The sequence below is a fragment of the Mirounga leonina genome, unplaced genomic scaffold, assembly GCF_011800145.1.
Source record: "Mirounga leonina isolate KUSES-001 unplaced genomic scaffold, KU_Mleo_1.0 Mir_92, whole genome shotgun sequence".
Lineage (NCBI taxonomy): Eukaryota > Metazoa > Chordata > Mammalia > Carnivora > Phocidae > Mirounga > Mirounga leonina.
Window position 1 is genome coordinate 5,137,461 of NW_023270852.1, and position 25,654 is coordinate 5,163,114.

At 40.7% G+C, this 25,654-nt stretch overlaps 1 protein-coding gene across 1 annotated transcript in view; it reads right to left on the reverse strand.

Annotated features, from left to right (window-relative positions):
* Positions 1–25,654, reverse strand: part of MICALCL (MICAL C-terminal like) — a 65,905-nt gene that overhangs the window by 16,477 nt on the left and 23,774 nt on the right. The window contains exons 5-7 of the mRNA XM_034995506.1: positions 17,655–17,770; positions 13,656–13,745; positions 10,805–10,898 (exon numbers count right to left, since the gene is read on the reverse strand). Coding sequence (XP_034851397.1) covers positions 10,805–10,898; positions 13,656–13,745; positions 17,655–17,770 — 300 coding nt within the window. The remainder of the gene's footprint in view (positions 1–10,804; positions 10,899–13,655; positions 13,746–17,654; positions 17,771–25,654) is intronic.

Consider the following 25,654-nt stretch of genomic DNA (forward strand, 5'->3'; position numbering starts at 1 on the left):
CCTTGCAGCCATACTGATTTCTGCTGATGCTGTACTCAACAAACACAAGTAACTGAATCATTCCATTCAATTTTCTTTTTTTTTTTTCCATGAAATAATTTACAATAGGTTTTTTGGAGTCTTCCTTTCCTCAACAGTCAAAATCACTTTGGGGGATATCTTTGAACATACCAAAATTGATCCATTTTCCTGTTGATGGATATCTACGTTGCTCTTCATGTCCTGCTCTGGAATATACACTTGCAAAAGAACATTCATTCATTCATTCATTCATTCATTATTTATTTATTTATTTATTTGACAGAGAGAGACACAGTGAGAGAGGGAACACAAGCAGGGGGAGTGGGAGAGGGAGAAGCAGGCTTCCCGCGGAGCAGGGAGCCCGATGTGGGGCTCGATCCCAGGACCCCGGGATCATGACCTGAGCCGAAGGCAGACGCTTAACGACTAAGCCACCCAGGCGCCCCGCAAAAGAACTTCTTGAATAGTATGGTATGCAAAGGGTCGGTCAGTTTCACAGCAGAAAGCCAAAGTGTTTTCCAAAGAGCTATGACTGTTTTTACTCCCAGTAACATTGAATAAAAAGCTCCCCTGGCTTCTTACCCTTGCCACATCCTTAGTATTATCAAGTTTTATAAATTTTGGTAATTTAATAGTTTAAAATAGTTTCTCATCATAGTCTTCATTTGCATTTTCCTAGTTACTAATGAGTATTCTTTCTGTGAAATATATATTTTTATTATTTGCCTATTTTTATTTGTTTTTTTAATTTAAATTCAATTAATTAACATATAATGTATTATTTGTTTCAGAAGTAGAGGTCAGTGATTCATCAGTCTTACAGAATACCCAGTGCTCATTACATCATGTGCCCTCCTTAATGTCCATCATCCAGTTACCCCATCCCCCCAGCCCCCTCCCCTTCAGCAACCCTCAGTTTGTTTCCTACGGTTAAGAGTCTCTTATGGTTTGTCTCCCTCTCTGATTTCGTCTTGATTTATTTTTTCCTCTCTTCCCCTATGATCCTCTGTTTCGTTTCTTAAATTCCACACATGAGTGAAATCATATGATAATTGTCTTTCTCTGACTTATTTCGCTTAGCATAATACCCTCTATTTTCATCCACATCGTTGCAAATTATTTGCCTATTTTTATACAGGCAGATATTTGCTTCTCTATTTCTTATTGATTTGTAAGAGTTCTTTACATAGTCTAGAACACTGATTCTTTTTTGGTTATATTTGTTGCAGATGTAGTTTCTGAAGTAGTGGCTTATCTTTTCTTTTCCTTTAGAGTGTCAACAGATTACCAGCTTAAGGTTAAAAAGATTCTTCTTAACTTTTCAAGTTTCATTTTTCATATTAAATCTTTAATCCTTATGAAAATGATTTGTTTGTATGATATAAGGCTCAATTTCATCTTTTTCCTCTGTTGAAAACCACTTGTCCCAGAATCACTTATTTCCTGTGATCTGCAATGCTTTACTGTAGGCTTATATCAGGTTTTTGTATATGTGAGATTATGTTTGAGTCTTTTGGTGGCTTTCAGTGAAGCATTAAAATTGGCTTCATAAAGGTTGTGTACGTTTTTTGTTTGATTTTCTCCTAGGTACCATATGTTTTTATGCTAATGCAAGTGACATCTTTGTTCTTTCATTTTTTAATTGCTTGACGCTGAGATCTAGAAATGCAATTGCTTTTTTTATTTTAAGCTTATATTCAATTACCATCATATAGGGTCTTATTTTTAATAATTTATTTGTGCATTTTAGGGGGCTTCTCATGTGGATAATTCTATTATCTGGAAACGACAAAAATTTGCGTCTTCCTTTCCAAACCTTAAGCCATTTTCCCCTTGTCTTACTGTACTGGCTATGGTCTCCTGTGCAATGTTGAATAGAAAAGGTAATTATTCTTATTTCTGATTTTTAAAGAAATGCTTCTAATATTTTACCATTTAACAGTGATGTTTGTTATAACATTTTCAAAGATATCCTTCAAACTAATTCTATACTGTTCTATTCCTTTTTTGCTAAAAGTTTTTGTCCCAAATGAGTGTTGAATTTTGTCAAATGATATTTTCTTCTTATATTGAAAAGACCATATGGTTTTCCTCTTTCATTTGTTAATATGGTGTTTGTTAAATCACCCTTAGTTTGCCAAATTTTAAAATTAATTGCATTAAATATCATTTATATTCTTTTATTTTTTTTTAATCTGCTATATCTACAATTATGTCTGCCCCTTTCATTCCTAATCTACTTATTTCTGTCTTCTATTTTATTTTTAAAAATCAATTTAAGAGGGTTGCTTCTGGTCTTTTATTAGTCTTTTCTAAGAACCAACATTTGGCTTGCTTGATCCTCTCCATTTTACAACGACTCTATTTCATTTCCTTCTGCTTATTATCTTCTTTCTTAGGTTTATTTTGTTTTTGCTTTTTCTAAATTAAGTTGGAGGCTTAACTCATTAACTTTCAGCCTTTCTTCTTTTCTAATAAAAGTATTTAGGGGAATACCTCTCAACAGCGCTTTCACAGCATCCCCTGAGTTTTGATCTACTGTTCTCCTTTTCATATTTGGCATATTTTAAATTTCCAAGTATTTTTAGAAATGTATCTTTGATTTTTTCTTTGATCCATGAGAAATATATTTTAACTTCCCAAATGAATGGTTTTAGAAGAATATCTTTTGGCTATTGACTTCTAAGTTAAGTACCTGGTACTATAGGATGTGGTCTGTATAATTTAGGTTCTCTGAGATTTATTTTATGAACTAATATGGTTAATTTTTATCAATCACCATGTGAACTTGAGAAGAATATACATTCTCTAATTAGGGGTAGAGGATTTTATAAATGTCTTTTAAATTAAGGTTATTAGTTGCATTGTTCACATTTATACTAATGTTTTCTCTGCTTGACTATCATTGAAGGATATACTAAAATCTCCTGCCACAGTAGTAGAAATTCTCCCTGTAGTTTATCTCTTTTTTTGTTGTTGTTATATACATTTTGAGCCTATTATAGTCGATACATATACATTTAAAACTGTGATATCTTCTTGGTGAATTGATCATTTAAAAATTATGTAGTAATATGGGGTGCCTGGGTGGCTCAGTTGGTTGAGCTTCCGACTCTTGGTTTCGCTCAGCTCCTGATCAGGGTCCTGGAATCAAGCCCCGCACACGGCTCCGTGCTGAGCACGGAGTCCGCTTGTCCCCCTCCCTCTGCCCCTCCCCCCCCGACTTGTGCTTTCTCTCTCACTCTCAAGTGAATGGATAAATAAAATCTTTTTTAAAAAATAAAAATTATGTAGTAATTTCATTCCTGTTTATTCCTAATATTTGTTTTGGTATTAAAGGCTATTTTATCTGTTTTTAATGTAATTATCTCCAGATTTTTTTCCTCATTTCTTAAATATTTTTGTTATGGGGAGAATTTTAAACACAATACATTACCCCAGCTTTATTTAGTTAGTATATATTTTGCCATCCTTTAACTTTAAAACTTGTTGTATATTTATATTTTATATGGATACAGTTGTCTTGTTCATTAACTTTCATTATGATTACTGAGATATTTGGACTTGCTCCTGTCTTACTTTGTGCTATCTTTTTAAAATGTTCTTTTGTTTTTATTTGGAATTGAGTTGGGATTTTTGTTTGGCTGATGATTATTTTTTAAAATTTCTTCTCCCTTTGTTTCCTCCAACAGATTTGGAAATTACTAATTTTATTTCTATTGTTTTAGTGTCTATATTAAAAATTTAAATAGGTATTTTTAATATCTTAACAAAGTTTAAACTTATTATCTTAGCCTTCTTTTAAACAATATAAGGGCCCTGGGACACTTTACTTCCAATCATTCAGCTCCAAACTTATATTTATTTTAGTTCAATACTTCAGTTCTGTTTTAAAAATCTACATTATTTTATATCAACAATGTTTATTTGATTTACTTACATGTTTATTTTTTTTATTCACCATTTCTTTTTTCATATTTCAGATCATCCTTCTGCGTATCCTTTTCTCCTTAAAGTATATTGTCTAGAATTTTGTTTATACATAGTTAACTCTATTGGAGGGAAAAATGAACATTTCTTTATTATGCACTTGTTCTTGAAATACAGTTTTTCTGTGTCTACTGTTCTAGCTTGAGAGTTATTTTTTGTTTCTAGCTGTTTGACAATATTACTCCACTGTCTTGTAACATCCGTTATTGCTGTTGAGAAAAGGGCTGTTCGTAAAAATTTCATTCCCTTTTTAGATGACTTATCTTTACTCCTTATCCACTTTAAGATCATCTCTGAACTTGATGTTCTACATCTTCCCTCGTTGTGCCAAAGTAAGGGTGGATGTATTTCAAATTTATCCTGATTTCTGTATCCTGGAGCCTCTGCATCTATAGATTGTCTTTCGTCCATTTGCAGAAAAAGAAAGCTAACATTTATAAATGCTTTGTTGTCATGTTTCATCCATTATCTCTTCAAATAATACAGAGCCTTAATTTTCTTTATTCTCTCCTTCCAGGACTCTGATTGAACATATACCACACACACCTTCTCGTTTCATCTTCTATGCCCTCAAACCACGCTTTCATGTTTTCCATCTCCTTCTCTCTCTGTGCTGCATTCTGGTTCATTCCCTCAGATATACTGTCCAATGCACCCATTCTCTCTACCGCTGTGTCCAAGCTGCGGTGTAGTATATTCAGTGAGTTTTTAATTTCAATGAATATATTTTTCATTTTCAGACTCTCCATTTATTTATTTTTTTAAAATCCTTAAAAAAAAATCCCTGGCCATTTTCTCAACTTTTTACTTGAAAAAACTTAAACCTAAAGGATTAAGCATTGTATTTAGTTGTTACATTTCTTTAGTCGCCTTTCATCTAGAACAGTTCCTAGATATCCCCCTGCCTTTTGTTCTTTTATGGCATTGACATTTGTGAGTTATTTTGCAGACTGTCTTAGTTTGCAACTGTCTGATTATATCCTTAGGGTTAAGTTCAGGTTAAGCATTTCTGCTGCGTAAGTGATGCTCTGTCTTCTTGGTACGTCACAGCAGGAAGCTCATGATGTTACATTTGACTGTGGTTACAGCTGGTCAAGGTGAAGGTGATATTGCCGTCCACCTCTGTAGTGTTTTTTTCTGCTTGCTCATTTTTCTGTGTAATCTATTTCTGTAAACGTTTGACGCAGAGACATAGCATATTCTGTATTTAATCATTAATAACAGTTGAAGTTCTTGGCCATTTAAATTTGTTGTTTTGGCCATTCTTAGTGGCTCACTTCCTTGTGTTTTGTAGGATTATTTATCAATTATCATCTCATAGTTTATTGAACTTAATTTGAATCCCGAGGGTGTAAACTAAAGCATGGTTTCTTTCATAGAAGATCTATACTTGTTTTTCAGGGAGTTAGAAGAACTGACATAATGTGGGACTCTTGAGGTTAGCTTCCCTCCTTTTTGTTAGTCCCAAGGCTTTAACTTTAAAACCACTGATATTTATCCTCAAGGCAACCCTGGATTTCTTTTTTATGCTTGCTTCCTTCCTGGCACGTGTAAGTTTCAGCACACTTTTCTTCTTCTTCTCTTCTTTCTTCTTGGCCCTGAGAGGTTTACCTCGCTTACTTGGGAGCCTAGCAGTATTTTGGAAAGTAGACTTGTGGTGAATGGCCTGTTACAGCATCTAGTCCACCGTTCTGCTGCTCCATGCTTCTCGGGAACTGCATTCTGTATTTCTGGCAGAGTCGGCCACTTGGTAATCTCGTTTCAAATATTTTTCCAGGTAAAGATCATTATGACCGTGTTTTTTAAATCTGAGGGTTGCAAAATTAACCTAATGGGTCATCACAAGCACTAAAATAAGATGGAATGGAAAGTACTAGTCTTTTATATGTAGCAAAATTCAGTTTTATTTCTTGATGAATTGTATTCAATTATATATTTATATGTACTAACTTGTGATATAAAATGCACGTCTTGCTGTTGTCATGGTGGTTTTTTGGTGTAAAGCAATGCTCTAGGGCACATAACTCTGAGACCTCGATGCACCTGGAAACCATGCAGTGGAGAGGACTCAAGGTTTCTTCTTCAGGAAGAGAATCTCGGGCTCACCCTCATGGGACCCATCTTTGTTGTAAGGCCACTGACTTTCTACAGGGTGGCCACTGAGGCTGGTATCTGAGGGGAACACAGAATCAATGGATAATTCCTATTTGTCGAGTAAGGCAATCTGCAGTAGACCCTGAACATCCCTGCACGTCTCTGCTGAGTGAGCCAAATGGCAAGGCGCCACCATCCTCCAGCCCTGAGCCATTCCTGCAACCAGCCCAGGAGATGATTCTGAGAAGGAGATCAGGATCCCACAGGGTGACTACTGTACAACGACGTGCTTCCTGGGAAGGGGCTGGCTTGTTCAGTGCTTGCTGTAAAGGCTGCCAAGTACCCTGCCCTGAGCTCCTGGGCTGTGGCACCACTGTGTGCACAGCCACCTTCTGGGCCCGCCAGGTCAAACTGCAGCATTCAGGTAGAGGGCAACTTGTACCGTGCTGCGTTCCCACTGCTTGCTGGCCTGTGAGTAAAAAACCCCCGTGCTCTGATGCACTGAATTTCACTGGGTACTCTGAGCACAGAGAGTTGCAGCAAACCCATCCAAATTCCTGGCTTGCTTAGCCATCAACTTTGGAATCTTGTTACTCCTGGCCATTTTCTATGAATGATGTCAGGATTCAAACTCACAAGCGTCTGATTCCAGTATCTGCATTCTTTTCAGGACACCTCATTGTTACATTATCAAGGAAAGTATTATTTCCTCTGCGCCTCAGCAGCCGTCAGGATAAAAACCACAGAGTGTAAGCCAAACTACTTCCCTCTTCCGGGCTAAGTTAGGCTTGCAGTTTCTCTTGGCATCACATGTGCTCCTGCTGCCACCTACCGGCAGCCTCACACATCCTGCTATTTCTTCGTAAACTCAATCTTGGCGAAGGAGAAGCCATCTGGCTCTTTAAAAACCTTCCAAACAAACAAACAAACAACAAACTCAATGCAGACAACCAGCTGGTAAACCTTCCCCCAAAGTTGGTAGAGCTATAAGGGAAAAGTAATTCCCATATACTTCCCCTAAGGACAAACCTTTTCTCCTTCCAAGCTGCTCTCAATTTCATCAGATTTCACCTGCCTCCACGTATTGAAAGAGAGGACAGATTCGGTTATCCACACCATCTAAATTTGAATGGTGGTCTCCTGCAAAACTGGGGAATTCCCTGGCCCCAGCACTTAACACTGACCACCCCATCGCCAACAAAAGAGTGGGTAACAGTGCCTTGACCAAGAAGAGTCTAAGTGGCTGGCAAAGCTTGGCTTGTTTTCCTCAGAGAGGGTGGGGCCCAGGGCAATCAGGCACATCGTGAACCTTAATTCTGGGCAGCTAGGAGCACCGGGGGAATCCATTCCCTTTTCCAAGGACATCCAACCGTAACACTTCTCCCTGCCTCCCAACACCCACCCTACAGGATATCATGACTTATCATCTAGGGTGGGTGGGTGGATTTTTGTTTTTCTTTGTTTCCCTTTCCTTGACAAAATGGGGAACAACCCTTCCCGGGGGTGGGGGAGTTTATTTCCGACTATTGGGAAGAAAGAAAGGAGGAATTGTTGTCACGACAATTAGGAGCTCATCAAAGCTTCATTTTGCTCATCAGCCATCACTGCCCTCCGTCCTGCACCCCCGCATGTTCCTCTAGTTCAATGCCCGCCTAATGAATAACTCCTAGGAACAAAAGACCCTTTCAGGCTGGCACACGTAATTATTAGAGGAACCTTGCATAACTGTCACAGACTACTCATGTTTTCAGGCCTGTCTCTAAATTTGGTTATTCACAACCTTTATAGCTCAATATTATTGCCTAACTGTGATCATTTTCTAATTATCCTAATAATACCTATTAAATAATTCCCATTAAATCACTTGAACCAGAGCGGTACAAGCCAGCTCAAATACAACTTAACCTAATAAGCATTGGTCATTCATTAAGCACCAGGGCAATCTTTTAAAGGGGCTGAATAGAATATTAAACTGCAAAGGGATATTGTTATTGCACAAATGTTATTACAAATTGGAGTGTATTAATTTCGACGCCTGGTTTGCACATCTTCCATTTGGTTTCCTTCGGGGCCGCTCCCCTTGACTCGACTCTTCCAGGCTCCAGCCCCACGTTGATCTGCATCTGTCACCCACACAAGGATAATCAAGGGAGAGAAAGGCCCATGAACGGAACAGGGGAATTAAATTACTAAGGATGTAAAGGGAATGAAGGGAATCCATCTTCTGGCTGGGTTGACACACCTTTGAAAACAGAAGCTGGCTTTCTTCAGCTGATAATTCAAAATAGCCTTTCTGTACACTTGGGGGAGAGGGAGATTTTCAGAAGCTTGAGAAATGTGGGGCCTAGAATTTAAATTTCAAGCGGCAAAGATGAGCAAGTCAATTCTTTCACGGGGCATGAGTGTGATATTTAAGAGTACTTTGTACAAATGATATCAGGTGGCTTTTGTTGAATGCCTGCAACGTGGTAGGCACTCTTGGGAGGCACTCTGCCCACCAATGCCCTTAATTCTCAAAATGACCTAGTAATGGTAAGGATTATTAGCTCCATTTCTCACATAAGGAATCTGCAGCCCGAGAGGTTAAGCGATTCTCCCAGGGTCACGCAGCCTAAATGCAACGGAGCAGAATTTGCACATGGGGCTCTTGGATGCCTTTCCCCATCAGGCCACCCTGCCTCCCCAGCAAACTGAAATGTGCCCCAGCTTTGCTGGCTTATCCTTTCCATTTCTAAGGCTCTCGCTGAAACCTGTGGACTCCCAAAGACCAGTGCAGAGCCTTCTTGATGGGGAATCTGGCCGTATGGACAACAAGGGCAGTTCATTGTACTGAGCACCCCAGCAACAGCTGTAGAGACAGGCAGAGACTCTCACTCCAGGCAAGAAACAGTTACTATTTTTGTCATGAAGTCTACTCCTGATAGGTGGATTTGGGTTATCTTTGCAAGGAAATGCACAGTGTGTTTTAGTAAGGAAAGGAAGAGGGGCACCTGGGTGGCTCAGTCGGTTAAGCGTCTGCCTTCGGCTCAGGTCATGATCTCAGGGTCCTGGGATCGAGCCCCATGTTGGGCTCCCTGCTCAGCGGGAGTCTCCTTCTCCCTCTGTTCCTCCCTCGCTCGCGTTCTCTCTCTCTCAAATAAATAAATAAAAATCTTAAAAAACAACAACAACAAATACTTACTAATCGTCTATCCCATGCCAGATGCTGTGCTAGGACTTCCACATAAATCGTTTAGGCCAATCCTCACCACAAATCCAAGCTATGATGATCACTCCCACTTTACAAACCGGAACCGAGGCTCGGAGGGAGAAAGTCAGACCCCAGCATTTCCCTGAACCACGCCGCTACTGAGGCTCACACTGCGGGGCCCCTCACTTGGTTGAGATCTCACAAGGCTCTGGGAACAACCCTCCCAATTTTGCCCACGTGACTCTGTACAAAGTTCAGTCCTCACAAAGTCCAGGCTGCTAGCATCACTCTCAAATAACTGAACTTTTGAGAGAATTGAAATCCCAACCTTCCGCTATGTTGTTGAACAAGTACCATGTTGCTTAAGCGATTACACACAGAGATATGTTTTCAGGGTCTGGTTTTTCATACGTGATATCCAAAATGCAGAAGGCTAAAGACATCACATCCGAAAACTAAAGAGACAATACCACCCTCCCACCCACTAACTCTAAGGGCCCCTCCAATTCACTAGCCATAAACTAGTGCTGGGCTGGCTTCCAAAAATGTAGGTTTCTTTAAGCCATCCCTCACCTCGGAATCCTTTGCTGACTCCTTGTTCACTGAGGCACTTCATGTCTTTTCACATTTGGCCTTTGCAGGTGCCGTTCCCTCTTCCAGAACAATCTCCTCGCCTCCTAGGTGAAGAGGCGAATTCCTATCCTTTCTGTGGTTTCCATCGTCATGGATCACCCCTTCCACATGCTTAGCCTGAATGCCCTTCTCCCCAAGGTTAGCGAGGAAGCTCGTGACGGTGTTCCCCATGCCCCATGTCCCCGAATGCTTGTTCCTGTCCTTCTGTAGGGAAGTCTATTTATTCACGTGTCTGCATCCTTCAATGGACCGTGAACCTCTCAAAGGCAGAAACTAGGCCATGCTCATCGTTATAGACCCACTGTCTTCATGTCCCCCACATGGTAGGTCTTCACCAGAGGAATTCTGTTTGGATCTAAGAGTCAGAAGCTATTGGTAGAACACTTATCATTTCTTGTACCAGGCAATACACTAATTTATTTTCTTTATATATATTTTATATCTAATTTCTTCTTTAATCCTTGTATCAGTTCTAAAGGAAACCATAAATATCCCCATTTTAGAGGAGAAAATGAAAGGTCATAGAAGTTTAGAATGTGACCGGCCCAAGGGACACAGCTAGAAAAGGAAGAAAGGACTTTGAGTCTAAGTCCGGGCTTTGATTCACTACTAATGTTGTCTGAATGGTTCTCCTGAATTTCTCATTGGATTGCCAAGAACATTCACACTTGCAGAAGTGAGACTGGGCAGTCCAGAAAGCCAGGTACAAGGCCCACAGGCTGACCAGGGCCCTAGGAATTTCAAAGTGGACCGTCAGTTTGATTTTGGAAACCTGCGTTAACAGTTGCACGGGGTGACAGCATGGTTGGACCAGCACGATTCTCAGACCATGGACGTGGGCCCACACCCACCTCTCCCATCTGCCGGGCTTCCTACCTGCTTCTCCTCTCAGTGCCTTCTCCAGCCTCACGCCTTGGATCTCCGAAGCCCTCTGGCGCTCCTCCACCTCCTCCAGCTGCCTCTGGATGGCCTGCAATGCGAGGATCGTGTGTCACGCGGGGACTCTTGAGGGGCAGAGTCACGTGAGAGGGCTGATTCTGCTACTTACTTTTTAAGAAGAAGAGGCCCTATCCCTTATGATGTCCCTCCTTGGGTGAGGACCTCTGAATTCCCAAACAACTAGATCTTGATGTCTCCCTTCTTTAGTGTGAAAACATAAAGCAAGGAGTCTGTCTCTAAGCTCAATCTGCCCCCACATAGACATGAGGACAGTCGTCTTTGACCAGGCCAACCACACAGATGTGCCCTCAGACAGAGGATGCTGGGCTAGGTGGGTGGTTCTCACGGCTCCCAGACTCTCCCGAGCCTTGGCCTCTGACTATGGTCATAGCATACGCAGAGCGGCAGCCTCTACTCAGAGTAGGATGAGGTTCTGGGGGCAAACACAGAGCACGATCACATTCCATTTTGCCAAGAAGAGCCAGCAGATACTTCCCGAGAAGTTGGTCTGGAGCGGGAGACCCCGGGCCAACTCCCAGGGCTGGGTGTGCCTTGCTCGGCGTGTCTAGCTCCCATCCTGAGCTACAGATTGCACCTCTTCTTTCCCTGTACCACAGGGCGAACACCCAGGGGCCTCTTAATATGCAAGTGTGCAGTGGCTGTGAGTAGTAGATTATGAAGACAAGACCCCGTGAGCGACAACCTCACACCCTCCCTAGACTCAGGATTGGCACCTATTCACATTTGAGTTTGCATTTACGCTCTTAGTTTTCCTACGGCTATTTCTCTCTTGTCTGTATAAGGAAGGAAAATGAGGGGAAAGCCTCTCCCCGTATACATTCTGTTCCCCAGCAGTTTCCTCTGCTTTCAAACAGCATGCTGCCAGAAGGCACATCTCTTGGCAGAATAGACATCGCACCTGGCTGAACCGGGACATGAAAGGAGCCGGCAGCTGTCTGGGCAGGTAGAATGTGTGTGTTCTTCCTCCTTTACCTCACTGCAGCTCTATCTCACCCCCTCTCCTCCTTAACTCCACATCTTCTCCGTCTCCCCTGGATTCAGAGTACAATCACTGAAGTACCTCCAACCCTGTGAAGAGACGCGAGCTGGGGTTGGGCCTGAGCAGCCACCTGGCTCTCCTCGTCCCAGCTAAACATAAAACCCGTCCCAGGGTTTAATATACAATCTGAAATAGATGGCAATTCTATGTAACGCCACCATAATTTCATGCCCTCTCTCTCTTTTAAAGACAATTCTATTTTTATAAATCCATCTCTTGATGGCAGGATGTTGAATCACTCATGGAAGGGAAACATTTGAATGACTTTATGACCGACCGTCATGCATTTATGGCTCTATGGTTGTTATAGACTGAATCGTCCCCCCCACTGCCCCAAATTCATATAGTGAAGCCCTAACTCCAGTGTGACTGTATTTGGAGATAGAGCCTTTAAGGAAGTAATTAAGGTTAAATGAGATCATAAGGGTGGGCCCCCAATGCTGTGGGACTGGTGACCTGATGGGAAGAGAGACATCTCTCTCTCTCTCTCTCTCTCTCTCTCTCTGCCTGGGCACAGAAAGAAGGCAGTGTCTACAGGCCAGGAAGAGAGGCTTCACTAGACAGCAGTCCTGAAGGCACTTTGATCTTGGGTTTCCAGCCTCCAGAACTAGGAGAAATACATCCCTGCTCCTTAAGCCACCTATTCTGTGCTATGTTGTCGTGGCAGCCGAGCAAACTAATACAGTGGTCAGTCTTCAGAAACCAAGGATGAAAATCTTGAAGACTAGAAGGGGCTAGCAGATGAGGCTTCCAAAGGCTATCATGGTCCTTATCACCACCTGCAGTCTGGAGGGAGCACGTAAGGAGGGGGGCTGCCAGTCTGCCAATCCATATCCCTTTAGGGGCCTCGTTCTCACAAGGCCAAGTTACAATGTTTCAAGGAAATCTGTTTCAGAAGTTGAGAGGGGACAGAGGGACTTTGTGGGGATTTTCCCTGTCTGCTAGGTGAAAGGGGTGACTCCCTTGTCAGTCACTATGAAGGGTAAAGGAGTTTGGGTTAAGCGGCTTCCTTCCTCAACAAGACTACATGGCCAGATAAAGGGGGTAACTGCAGAAAGGAATAGAAGGGAACATTGCATGAATATGAGTGGTCACTCTAAGTCCTTCTGTCCTAAAACCTCGCTATTCTTCAAGGCTAAGTCTGGGGTCCTCAGGGACATGGAAAATGCCTTGACGTTCTGCTTCCTTTGCCTGTCTGCGACAGATGTGGGCAGACCCACTTGGGCAGAAATGTTAGAGCTAACAATCAAGACAGGGAATCTATATTGAAATACTAGATGCTTATGTTTTTGACGAACCTTGGAATAGAGACAGCTCCTGATAGTTGTCAGTTCAGCAGGGACACTGGCAAGAAGTTAGGGGAAAGTTGTATCCTCACAGAGGACAAGACTAAGTCCACTGCTATGTGGCAGTCAGGGCTTGGGATGGTTCCCATGGCCATGTGTTGGCTGTCATTCCAGGCTCACTTTGCAGGATACACGTTTGCAGAGGGAAAGGCAGTTGGGAGTGGGCCAGCTCAACACCTGGGCTCCTCAGGCCCCTGAGTCCCACCAGGGATTGAGTCAGGGCTTTAGAATGGCCACAGATCTGGTCATTCAGAGAAGAGAGACTGACCTTTCCCCCAGCCTGCCTCCCCCAATACAACAGAGACTTCCACAGGGTTTTCCAATCCAATTTCCAGGTCCCAGGCCCCAGGTTCACTCATTCAAGTCAAGTTTGTTTTCTGACCTGAGCTTTATGAAGTCTTTTCAATTCTTCTTGCTTAACCAATTGTTTTGTGGCTTTCTCCAGCTTCCTTCTTCTGAGTGTCTTCCTCTCCTACAAAAACCAAAAGAGAAGAAAAAATGTATCTGAGAGAAATGGGGTTAAAATCTGCAAAATAATGACAAAGGCTTCTAGTTGCTCCAAGCAAACCATTGCTTAGCTTCTAGAACACTGATGTCCAATAGAACTTCCAGCGATGATGGAAATGTTCTAGATCTGTGCTAAAATATGCAAGCCACTAGCCACCTGTGGCTATTGGACACTTGAAATGAGCTAGCATGAATAAGAAACTGATTTCCCTGGGCTTGTAAAATCCAGAACACTCAAAATCGATGCACTAAAATCTTGATGCTCTCACTTCCAGGTTTGAAACACCAGAGAAAGGAGCAGTTACGGTGCGGCCAGATTCCCACAATTGTAAGCAGAGGAGACACTTCTGGTTGCAGAGAGAGCAGAGAATACTGGTGGAGCACTGGGCCCGGGCGCCTCGCAAAGCTGGCATCAAATTCCAGCTGAGCTGTGTGAGTTTCAGCCTGCCGCACAACTTCCTGAACTTCAGAGCGATGAAAATGATTGAGTGCCTACCTTGTAGGGATGTTATAAGAATTAATTGAGAGAATGTGGGTCATGCCCTTCCTAGAATACTTGAAAAAGATATGGGATAAATACATAAATAGCATGATTTTTATTATTAGTGGCATGATTATTAGATTATCATATTATAAATCAGCATGATTATAATTTACGAAAATCAATTATTTTTTCTATGTTTACAGAGTAAAAGTTCAAATTGAGCTAGTTTTACTATGGGTTTGTCTTCTTGGAGCATACTCATCCACTTTCTACATATTAGGATAAAGATTAGAGCATGCTAGAGATTTCTTTCTAATGCTGGCAGAGACAAATATGGAATTAAAAATTTGTTACAGCTAGCCTGGTGCCTGGGCAGTCAGTATCTGTGGTTGAACTGGGTGTTTGCCCATTAAAGAGAGTATAAATCCACAAGGGAAGAATGGACCTCATAGGCGTACCCCAGATACTGCCAAAGGAATCCAGGTCCATGATGGAGGTCAGAGATTATGCCTGAAAAGCGCCTACATTTGCAGGGCCATGTGGATCCTGGTCATTCAGTCACCCATTCCATGGATAGGTATGGGGAGACCATCATGTTCCTCAGCAAAGCAGCCAGCTTGGAGGCCTCAGAGTGTCTACAGATTGTCAGTGAAAACATTGATCTTGATGAAATTTAATTTTTTTAGAATTCTCCTTAGGATCTAGAATTGTAAAGATCTTTTTCATCCTTGGAAGGAAATTCTAGCTCTCAGAACTGAAACTTATTCCGTATCATATCATCTCTATTTCTAGGAGATAACTTCCAGATTGACTGTCAACCACTCTGGACAGAGGGTCTAGCCCATTTGGCGGGGGGGTGGGGGGATGGAACCCCACCATTAGGCAGTCTGAATCTTTCTGGAAATGTTAGGGCAGAGGGGCATGGTGGAGATCACTTGTAGTTGTTGCCCAGAGACTGTCTAACTCAATCTATACACAGACTCACAAATATCTCTTGAGCTTCCATTATGTTAATTTATATAATAAATCCCAGCACATCCTGAGTGCTATGTGGCAGATATTACACTGATTACTTCACATGTATCAGCTCATTTATTCCTCAAATTACACTTACATTATGGATAAAAGGCAATGAAATCTTGGACCAAAATAACTTGCCCAAGATGGCCCAATTAGTCATTGGTAGAGCCAGGAGTTAAGGTCAGGTAGCCTGAATCCAGCATCCACGTTTTCAGCTGGTCTGCACGGCCTTTCCTATGCCAAATACTGCACAGGCACATCAAGGACCCCTGCCTTATAGAAATGTCAAGGTTTCCTCCTAAATTAAGACCATTTAATATAATTTCAAGGGGAGGGGTGTGCCTTGACAGCATTACACCATCTCAATACTTCCAAGCAGCGCAGCTGCCAAACCCTTCCTGTTTTATCAAGAGTCAGCAAACCAGAACCTGGAGGAGGAAAGAAAGTCACTATTGCCTTTTATTGGAAGATGTTGACACAGAAAAGAAGGCTGATTTGTTCATAAATGTTCATCCAGCCTTATGATGAGCGGGGCTCGGTCCTTATAGCCTCAATGGTGGCAATGCCAGCAGAGAGAGGCAAGGACAGAGGCTCGGGGCGAGGAAGGAAAAGACGAAGGACAGAGAAAGGGAGAGGTCTGGCAGGACCCTGGACGAGTGCCTGCCCCAGTCTCCCAGGTCCAGGCCTGGCTTTGGGAGGGGAGGGTTGGGGGGGGCCCAAGTCCAGGGGAGGGGTGGAGTGTTCACATCCTGTCTCGGGTTTCCTGCGCAAAGGTTCATTTGAGCTGAGTGGGCTCTGTGCCAAGGGGCTGGGGACACACCTGTATGGGACAGAAGAGATAAAGAAACCAGAGGGGGGAAAAGACCCTTGTTCCTTCAGGGTGGGCCCTTGGGAAGTAGTAAAGAAAGAACTTTTGGCCAGCTTCCCTTCCGGTAAGAGTGGTCAGAGGCCAGGTGAAGCAGGCAAGCTTTTCCACACCGCAAGCTTAAGTGCTGACAGGCTCTGTTCTGGGCCGGCAGGAGGACAAGGAGCTACTTGCAAGGCTTGCCCTAGATCTCATGGTCTTGCTATTTGATGTGTTTGGGCTATTCCATTCTCTTATTCTCCGTGAGTGTTGGAATGGCTGTTAGAACGGCTGATGAATGTCTGTATTCATTTGAATACAGACTTAACTCAAGGTCACTTAAGGGGATGAGAGGGACAGGAACAAAACCCCAGGAATCAACATAACACACCAAATTCATTTGTGTTGAGTACTGAACTAATCAGAGATGCCCACAGTTAGAAATGAGAAACGCATACATATTCTCTTTCATTTGCATTCCCTCCCTCTCTCCCTGTCTCTCCCTCTCCCCTACCACACACACACACACACACACACACACACACACTCACACACACACTCTCATGCTATGTCCCAGCCCCCTCCTGATTTGCTCTAAGCTGGGCCGTGGGGAGCTAGAACCCCCGAGTGACTTGAGATGACACCAAAGTTCCTAATGGCAGATACGGAAAAGTTGAGTCTAAGTAAATAAATTTGGTTCTCTCCCTTTCTCCTCAGATCCTCACTGCTCCAAAAAATAAACACTGTTAGCACAGTGACCTGCTTGTCTGTTCTCCTGGGAAGCATTTTAGGTCCAACCATTCATCCCTCAGTCCCAGTGAAAATGCTCCAGGCGCAGTAGATCAAGAAAACAACAGTGAGGTTTGGTCGTGGGATGTGTCTTCATGTATGTAACACACAGATGCATTTAAAGACGTACACCAATGTTTGCATTTTTAAAATCTATGGGTATGGGAGTTGTTTGAAGTGTTTTCCAGAAATACGTTCACGAAGCAAAGAGAACGGCCATCTCCTTAGCCAGCACACAGCTAGTCCCTTCCACAGCAGGGACTCTTGGAGTATCCATGTCTAGATGCAACTGCATGGTTCATTTCATATTTCTGATTAGAATAAACATAACATTTTCCATGCAATCTGCCTCTAGTGCTTCTTAAATGAAGCTGTGTTTCCCCCAGGGAAATATGCATCTGCTTATTGTAATTTTTTCGATGGCTTGCTTGTTGGACCACATATTAAACCCACTTTAAGAGCTGCAGTCACCAAATGATTTTAAGTAAATATGTCTGTTTTGGGTTTTTTTTTTTCTGCCAGTTGGAGTCTCTGAGAAAGGCAAGCTTCTAAAAGTTAGAAAAAACCAGATCATTCTTGGGGTGTTCCAGGTAAAAAAAGTGGTTGCTGTCAGATGCAATGAAACATGCTCCTCCTAACGAAAAACCACTGCCACTGGAGTCCACATTGGGTCTGAAACCTGGATGGTAAATGGCCCCCGCAAGCAAGGCCCTCTTTGGTTGGCCAAGTGTTGTTACCTTTGACCGCAAGGAAGGCTGGGGATGAAAGTCTTCATCTGCAGAGGAGGGGCTGGTGGAGGAGGTAGAAGAGGCGGTCCCCGGCACTTGCACTTGGATAGGGATGTGTTTGGGACCTGAAATGGGAACAGAAGAACTCACTGAAATCCCAGCTTCTTTTCCTGCCTCACGACCCAAAGCTGCCTCTCCTTTTGCCCTTCTTACCGCATTCCCTTCCTCCCTGCCCTTCCCTCGCTGCACCTGCCATGAGCAGGAGGAGACAGAACCTAAGGGCAACTGAAAATTTGGCCCTCCACGTTAATTACATTTCTGGGTCCCTGCCAAGGGCTTTGCAGCTCTCCTTTCATATTTTTTTTAAAAAAGGCATTATGCAGAAATCAATTAATTCCTTAAACACCATTTATATGGTGTGTTGCTTAGAACGCATTCAGAGATGAAATCTGTTATTAAAATGCTTGTCTGAAGTTAGCTGAGTTACCTAAACGCTCGTGTAAGGTTCGTTCTGCAGAGTAATTGAATGCAAGAAAGTCAGAGCCAGCTCTTAAACAAATCGCCCTTCTGTGGCTCACAGCATCTGGCACCCATTTTTACTACATGACATCTGCTCAGTATAAAAGAGCTGGCGTCAGAATGTCTGGTCATAGAAAAAAAAAATCCCAAATGTAATCAGAAGCAAAAGGACTCTAAGCCTAAGGTTTTATCACATAGTCTCATGCAACATAAATATTTCATTAATTATGGCTAAACAAATGCCACTTTTATTTTCCCAACTTGCAGATATTATCACATCATCGAAGTGATGATTCAAATGCCAGGAAAGGCAGTTGAAGATAGGGAGGGCTCAACAATGCAGGGCCCAGGGGAGAGCTGAAGTCCAGGAGATCTGCCAACCTCTGAACAAGAGGTAGATGGTTAGAGGTGGCCAAGGGCCCGTGTTCACTAGAATCTCTTTGTGATCTAGCTGGGGACCGTGTGGGGTAAAGTCCTCCAGGTGCCACAGGAGGCTTTTATTCTTCTCAGCAAGAACATCTGCCCCTGCACATCATCCTGATGCAGAGTTAATGAGTAATGTCTGGATGAACCCATGCTGGATGCTGACTATCGCAACCCGTGAGGACTCCATGAGAGGAAATGTATGAATCGTTGCTCGGCCATGGCAGCCTATATCCGAAGAGAAATATGTGTTGGGCGGGGAGGGGGACGGAGAAGCAATTCCATGTGACTCACATTCCCTCCAGCCTGCCTTTTCCTCCCCGTAATTTCCAACGATTTACCCCAGTGGGAGAGGCCAAGTTTTAGAAAATAAGGGTAATTTCAACCTCCGGGAGCACATTTACATATGCTGTTATTCAAAGCAAAATAATGCGGAACATCTATATAATAGCACAGCCTCCCTGGGGAAGGAGTTAACTGTTTTCCACTACAATTTGCCAGATGGGGAAGCTCAGGTGAAGAGAGCATCAGAGGGCAGCATAGTAATGGAAGGAGGCACCATTGGTGGTGAGCTCAGATTGTCCTCCAACTCCGGCTACTAGGTTACTATGGAGGAATGTAGTCATGGAGTGTTCACTTCTTAGTGTGCGAGCCTGAGGAACTAACTTCACCTCCCTGAGTTTCTGGAGCTCACAACTTCTAACTTGCAGCACTGTAGTAGAAGAGTAAAGGTAATCGATGGAAGGAGCCTGACATGGTGCCTGGTTCATTGGAGATGCCTAAATAAATCTCATTGTCATCAGCAGCAGCAGCAACTGCCTCATCGTTATCATTGATCCAAATCAACAATACCGCAATATTAACAACACTGCCTAATTAACCTTCATTGTACAGAAGTAGAATAACCTAAAGTAGAAACTTCCAAAAATGAATATAGTAGTTCCACTGCATCTTATTTTGAAACCGAGAAGAAAATATTTCCGAATATAATGCATTTCTTAAACTTCTGGCAAGCGTTATATATAGTTACCTCTGAATCTCTTCCCCTTTACTCCCTTCCACCACAGAACCACCGATTCCAGAAATTTACTTTTCAATTGCAAAGTTAAAAAAAACTTGGCAGCATTGTTCCACTCTGGCTATAATGGAGTGACTGATTCTGGGATTGATATCCCATCGCAAAGCACTAGAAGTCAGGACAAAATCTACGAAGCAGCTGTTTCCAGACATTGGACAACAGGCAGTGCAGAACTGTGATAAACGTAAGAACAGAAGCAAATGAAGCCCTACAATCACACTAGCTTCCTCCCTAGAGGCACTTTCCAGGCCACAGTGCAGGTAGGAAGAACCTAAACAATATAGCAGGTTCGTTGAGTTGAAAAGACAGGGATCAGAGTTTGAGTGAGTGGAGGCAGCTGGAATGTGTCAGGGTAGGGGGTAGAGGAGAGAGCTATGCAGAAAAAGCACGTCAGGAATAAGCACAGAAGTCCCCTTGAGTCTATTGCTTAATAGTAAACTTTAGACGCATAGACAGAAATTGCATGAGGTTGGGCCAGTGACTGTTGGAAAATTATAGGCTAAATAGCCTCTAAAGCTTTTTACAGGATTGGGAAATACTCAAGTTCCACCCAGCTAGGGTAGAACAAACTTTGGGGGCATTAGAATAGAGGCCACAGAAGAGTCATACTTTAGTAATAGGGATAAATGAGCCCTAGGGTAAAGGTTATTATAAACTGTCCCAAATAAGCTTAAAAACAACCTTGAAAGAAACAAATTCATCTTCAAATTACACTACTGTCTGCCAAACATTTTTACTGTTTATACAACATTCTTTAAATGAAGAAACAAAGTCTAGACACCCTACAATGTAATCGTCATCAAACCTAGCAGCCAGAAAGCAATTACTAGATTGCAAAAGAGCAGGACAACAAGCTCATCATCAAGAGAAAAATCAGTTAATAAAAGCAGGCTTGGGGCGCTTGGGTGGCTCAGTTGGTTAAGCGACTGCCTTCGGCTCAGGTCATGATCCTGGAGTCCCAGGATCGAGTCCCGCATTGGGCTCCCTGCTCAGCAGGGAGCCTCCTTCTCCCTCTGACCCTCCTCCCTCTCATGCTCTCTCTCTATCATTCTCTCTCTCTCTCAATAATAAATAAATAAAAATCTTTAAGAAAAAATAAAATAAATAAAAGCAGGCTCAAAGATAATGGGATTAGCAGACAAGGATTTAAAAATAACTATTATAAATATGCTCAGGAATTTAAAAAGATGCATGAACAGAATGAGGAGGTAAAAAATATAGAAGAAGAACCAAATGGAACCTATAAATATGGAAAATACAAAATCTGAAATGAATATTTCACTGGATCAGTTTAATAGTAGATTAAACACTGCAGAGGAAAATAGTCTGTGTAATTAAGTAACAACAATAGAGATTACCCAAAATGAAACACGGAGGGGAAAAAAGACTGAAAAACTGAATAGAACTTCAGTGATCTGTGAGATAATATGAGGTGGTCTAAAATACGTATGATTGGCGTGCCGGAAAGAGATGGTGGGAGATAGAAAAAGTCATTTATGTAATATTGTTGAAAATCACACAAATTTAATGAAAATTGTAAATTCCAAGAAGTTCAATAAGCCAGAAGCAGGGTAAACATAAAGAAAATCATAGCAAGGCTCACGATAATAAATTTGCTGAAAACCAGAGGTAGAGATAAAATCTTAAAAGCAGATGAAGAAAAATGATATATTACATACAGAGAAACAAAGATAAGAATGTCCATGGACAACTCATCAGAACCTAAATAAGCCAAGAGATAGTGAAACATCATTAAAATGCTGGAAGAAAAGTCTGTCAGTTGATCATTCTATATCCAGTGAAATGATCCATTCAAAATGAAGAAAAAATAAAGGCTTTAGGATAATTTGTTGTTAGCAGACATACATAAGAAAAATGTCAAAAGAAGTTCTGTAGCAGAAGGAATATAACACATGGAGTGAAGAGCTCCAGAAATAGTAAATATAAAATAATTTCCCTTTTGGTTTTTAACTTCTTTAAAAGATAGTCAACTATTTAATGCAGGATAGTGTGAAATAATAAGAAATATATAATTTGGTCTCTGTCCCACATTCCCACCAATATTTGGTCTTTGACTCCAGTTCCTGACACAGAGCTCCTGAAATGCTTGTCATTCTGAGTGAAGAGTTCCCAAGTCCCTTGAAACTTCTCATGATAGGAGCACCTTTTGTTCTAATGAAGTGACTCTTGGTGAGTTCCTGGAAGATGGCTGGTCATTAGAGAGACCAAGCTGTGACTAGCAAATCTCAAAATCATTAGAAATTAAGCAATACTTTTCTGAGAACCAATGGATCAAGGACAAAATAAAAGTAAATTGAAGCTGATGGGATAAGAATATGGCATAACAGGGGTGCCTGGGTGGCTCAGTCGTTAAGCATCTGCCTTCGGCTCCGTCATGATCCCAGGGTCCTGGGATCGAGCCCTGCATCGGGCTCCCTGCTCAGCAGAAAGCCTGCTTCTCCCTTTCCCACTCCCCCTGCTTGTGTTCCCTCTCTTACTGTCTCTCTCTGTGTCAAATAAATAAATAAAATCTTAAAAAAAAAAAAAAGAATATGGCATAACAACATAACTAGGATGTAGCTAAAGTAGTGATTTGAGGGAAATTTAGAGCTTTCAGTGTACACACTGTGCAAAAGAAAAGCTGAGAATTAATGCTGTAAGATCTATTTCAAGAAGCTAGAAAAAGAACCAACAACTGAACCTAAAGAAACAAAAAGGAAGAAAATAATCAAGATAAGAACAGAGTATGAGAGAAAATAAAAACAAAGCAGAAATAAAATCGAAAATTAACAAAGCAAAAATTTGGTTCTTCAAAAAGATATAACATTGATGACTTCTAAAAAGAGAAAGAAAACACAAATTACCAACATTGAGGATGAAAAGTCCTCCAGAGTATTCAAGGAAGCTATTGTACAATCTTATGACAATATATATGAAAATTTGGATAAAATGCACAAATTCTTTGAAAAACATGACTTACCAGAACTGACATAAGAAGAAATAGAAAATCTTGATACTTACATATCTATTAAAGAAACTGAATCCACATTAAAAACCACCCTACAAAGAAAATACTAGGCTAGATGACTTCATTTGTGTTCAAATGTTTAAAAACCAAATAACACCAGTGTTAAAACAAACCCTCTTCCAGAGAATAAGAAATGATGGAACGCTTCTCAACTTGTGTTACAAGGCTAGCATAAATTTGAATCCAAAACCTGACAAAGATATTGCAAGAAGGAAAATTTCAGACCAATAATTCTCATGAACATAACTGCAAAACTACTAAAAATGATTAGCAAATCCAATATAGTGATACATAAAAAGATGATACATTATGACCAAGTTGGGTTTACTCCAAAACATTTTCAAATCTCTATAAACAATCAATGTAATTCAGTACATTTCCGATTAAAGTAAAAAACAAACAAACAAACAAACATGGGGAGCCTGGGTGGCTCAGTTGGTTAAGCAACTGCCTTCAGCTCAGGTCATGATCCTGGAGTCCCAGGATCGAGTCCCGCATCGGGCTCCCTGCTCGGCAGGGAGTCTGCTTCTCCCTCTGACCCTCCCCCGTCTCATGCTCTCTCTATCTCATTCTCTCTCTCAAATAAATAAATAAAATCTTTAAAAACAAAAAAAACATGATTATCTCAATAGAATTAAAAAAGCTTTTCATTAAATTTATCATTATTCATGATAAAAAGAGTAAGCTAAGAATAGAAGGAATCTTCTTTAAATAATAAAGAGTACCTATCTTAAAAATCAACGGCAAACAATATATTCAGCAGTGAAATATAATCCCTCTGTTATTGGGAGTAAAAGACAATGATGTACATTCTTAACATTTCTATTTAGCATTTATAGGCAGTCCTAGGCAGAACAATAAGTCAAGAAAGTTAAATAAAAGGTATACCAACTGGAAAGGAAGATGTCAAACTGTATTTGTAGACAACATGATTATTTATATAGAAAATTCCACAAAAAAGCTCCTAGAATAATAAGTGAGTTTAGCAAGGACAATATAAAAAGTCAACTGTATTTCTATATATCAAAAATGAGCAACTGAAAATCAAAATGAAGAAAGCCATTCCATTTATAATAGCAACAACAACAAAATGAAATACTTCAGGGATACATTTAATAAAATATATGCAGAATCTACACAATGCAAGCTCCCTAAGAGAAATGAAAGAAAACCTAGATAAATGGAGAGATATTCCATTTTCACAGACAGAAAGACTCAGTAGTGGTCAATTCTTCCCAAATTGATTTATAGATGAAAAACAATCCCAATCAAAATTCTAGCAGACTTATTTGTTAGAAATTGACAAGCTCATTCTAAAATTTATACAGAAACACAAAAGACCTAGAATAGCCAAAATAAAATTTAAGAACAAAACTGGAGGATTCCCACTACCTATTTTCCAGACTTACTCTAAAGCTGCAGTAAGCAAGAGTTCATGTTATTAGTTTAAGGATAAACATATAGATCAATGGACAGATTAAAGAGAATAGAGATATACCACACATATTTAATTATCTGTAAAGGTGCCAGAATAACCCAATGGGGAAAGAATAGTCTTTTTAACAAGTAGTGCTGACAATTAGATATCTATAGACAAAGAAACCTTGACTTTTATTCACTATAAAAAATTAATTAGAATTGGATTATAGATCTAAGCCTGGAAGCTAAAAACTGTAAAAGTTCTGAAAGAAAGCACTGGAGACATTCTTAGTGACTTTGGGTTTAGGAAAGATTTCTTAACTATAACTCAAATTATAAAAGAGAAAAATTAATAAATTTGACTTCATGAAACTAAAAACTTCTTTGAAAAATGTTGTGATGAAAATAAAAAGACGATCCACTAACTAGGAGAAAACACTTGTGAATAAAGATCTGATAAAGGATTTATAGCTAGAATTTTAGGAACTCTGGCTAAATAGAGGACTAAGAATATTGTATATTCTTAGATCAAAATACTCATTATTCTAAAACTAGCAAATGTCTATAAAATAATCAATTAAAGACTATCATTTTTAACTGTACCAAAAAATTGAATACTAGGGAATATATCTAATGAAAATTGTGCAAGATCGCTATAATCACAAAACATGGACAGAAACTGAAGAACACCTCAGAGAGGTGTCATGTCCATGGATTTGAAGACTCAATATTGCACAGACGTTAATTCTCTCCAAATTTATCTATAGATTCAGTGTAATCCCAATCAAATGTTCAGAAAATATTTTTGTGGAAATTGACTAATTGGTTCTGGAATTCAGATGGAAATACAAAAGGCCAAGAATAGCCAAGATAGTCTTGAAGAAGAACAAAGTGGAGGGTGTATTCCAGGCTGTGAATATTTATTATAAAACCACTTAATGAAAACAGTGTGACTCAGGCATAAGAATAAACCAATCAGTGGAACAGGATAGAAGATCCAAAAACAGACCTGCCTAATTTATGACAGTGTCACAGCAATAACATGGTGGGGAGGGGAGGAAGACAGCCTTTTTAATAAATGCTGTTGAATTAAGTGGATAACATAAAAAAGTAAATAAAACTTTACTCTACCTCACAGAATATACAAAAATCTATCTGAGTTTGGTAGTAGACTAAACTGTGAAAGGTAAAATAATAAAACTTCCATAACTGTTGTACAATAGAAATATAATATGAGCCACACATATAACTTAAATTTTTTAGCAGCCACATTAAAAAGTGTAAAAAGAAACAGATTTGCAATTAGTCTTACACATATATTTTATGTAGCCCTAAATTTCAAAAATATTATCATTTCAACATGTGGTCATATACAAATTATTGAGATATTTTACATTATTTCATTCATACTAAGTCTTCAGAATCTGGTACATGTTTTATACATTCCTGTTTAGGTGACACATTTTTAACAGTTAAAGTAAAATGTAATTCAAAAGGTTGTGCTTATTTTTTTTTTTATAGATTTTATTTATTTATTTGACA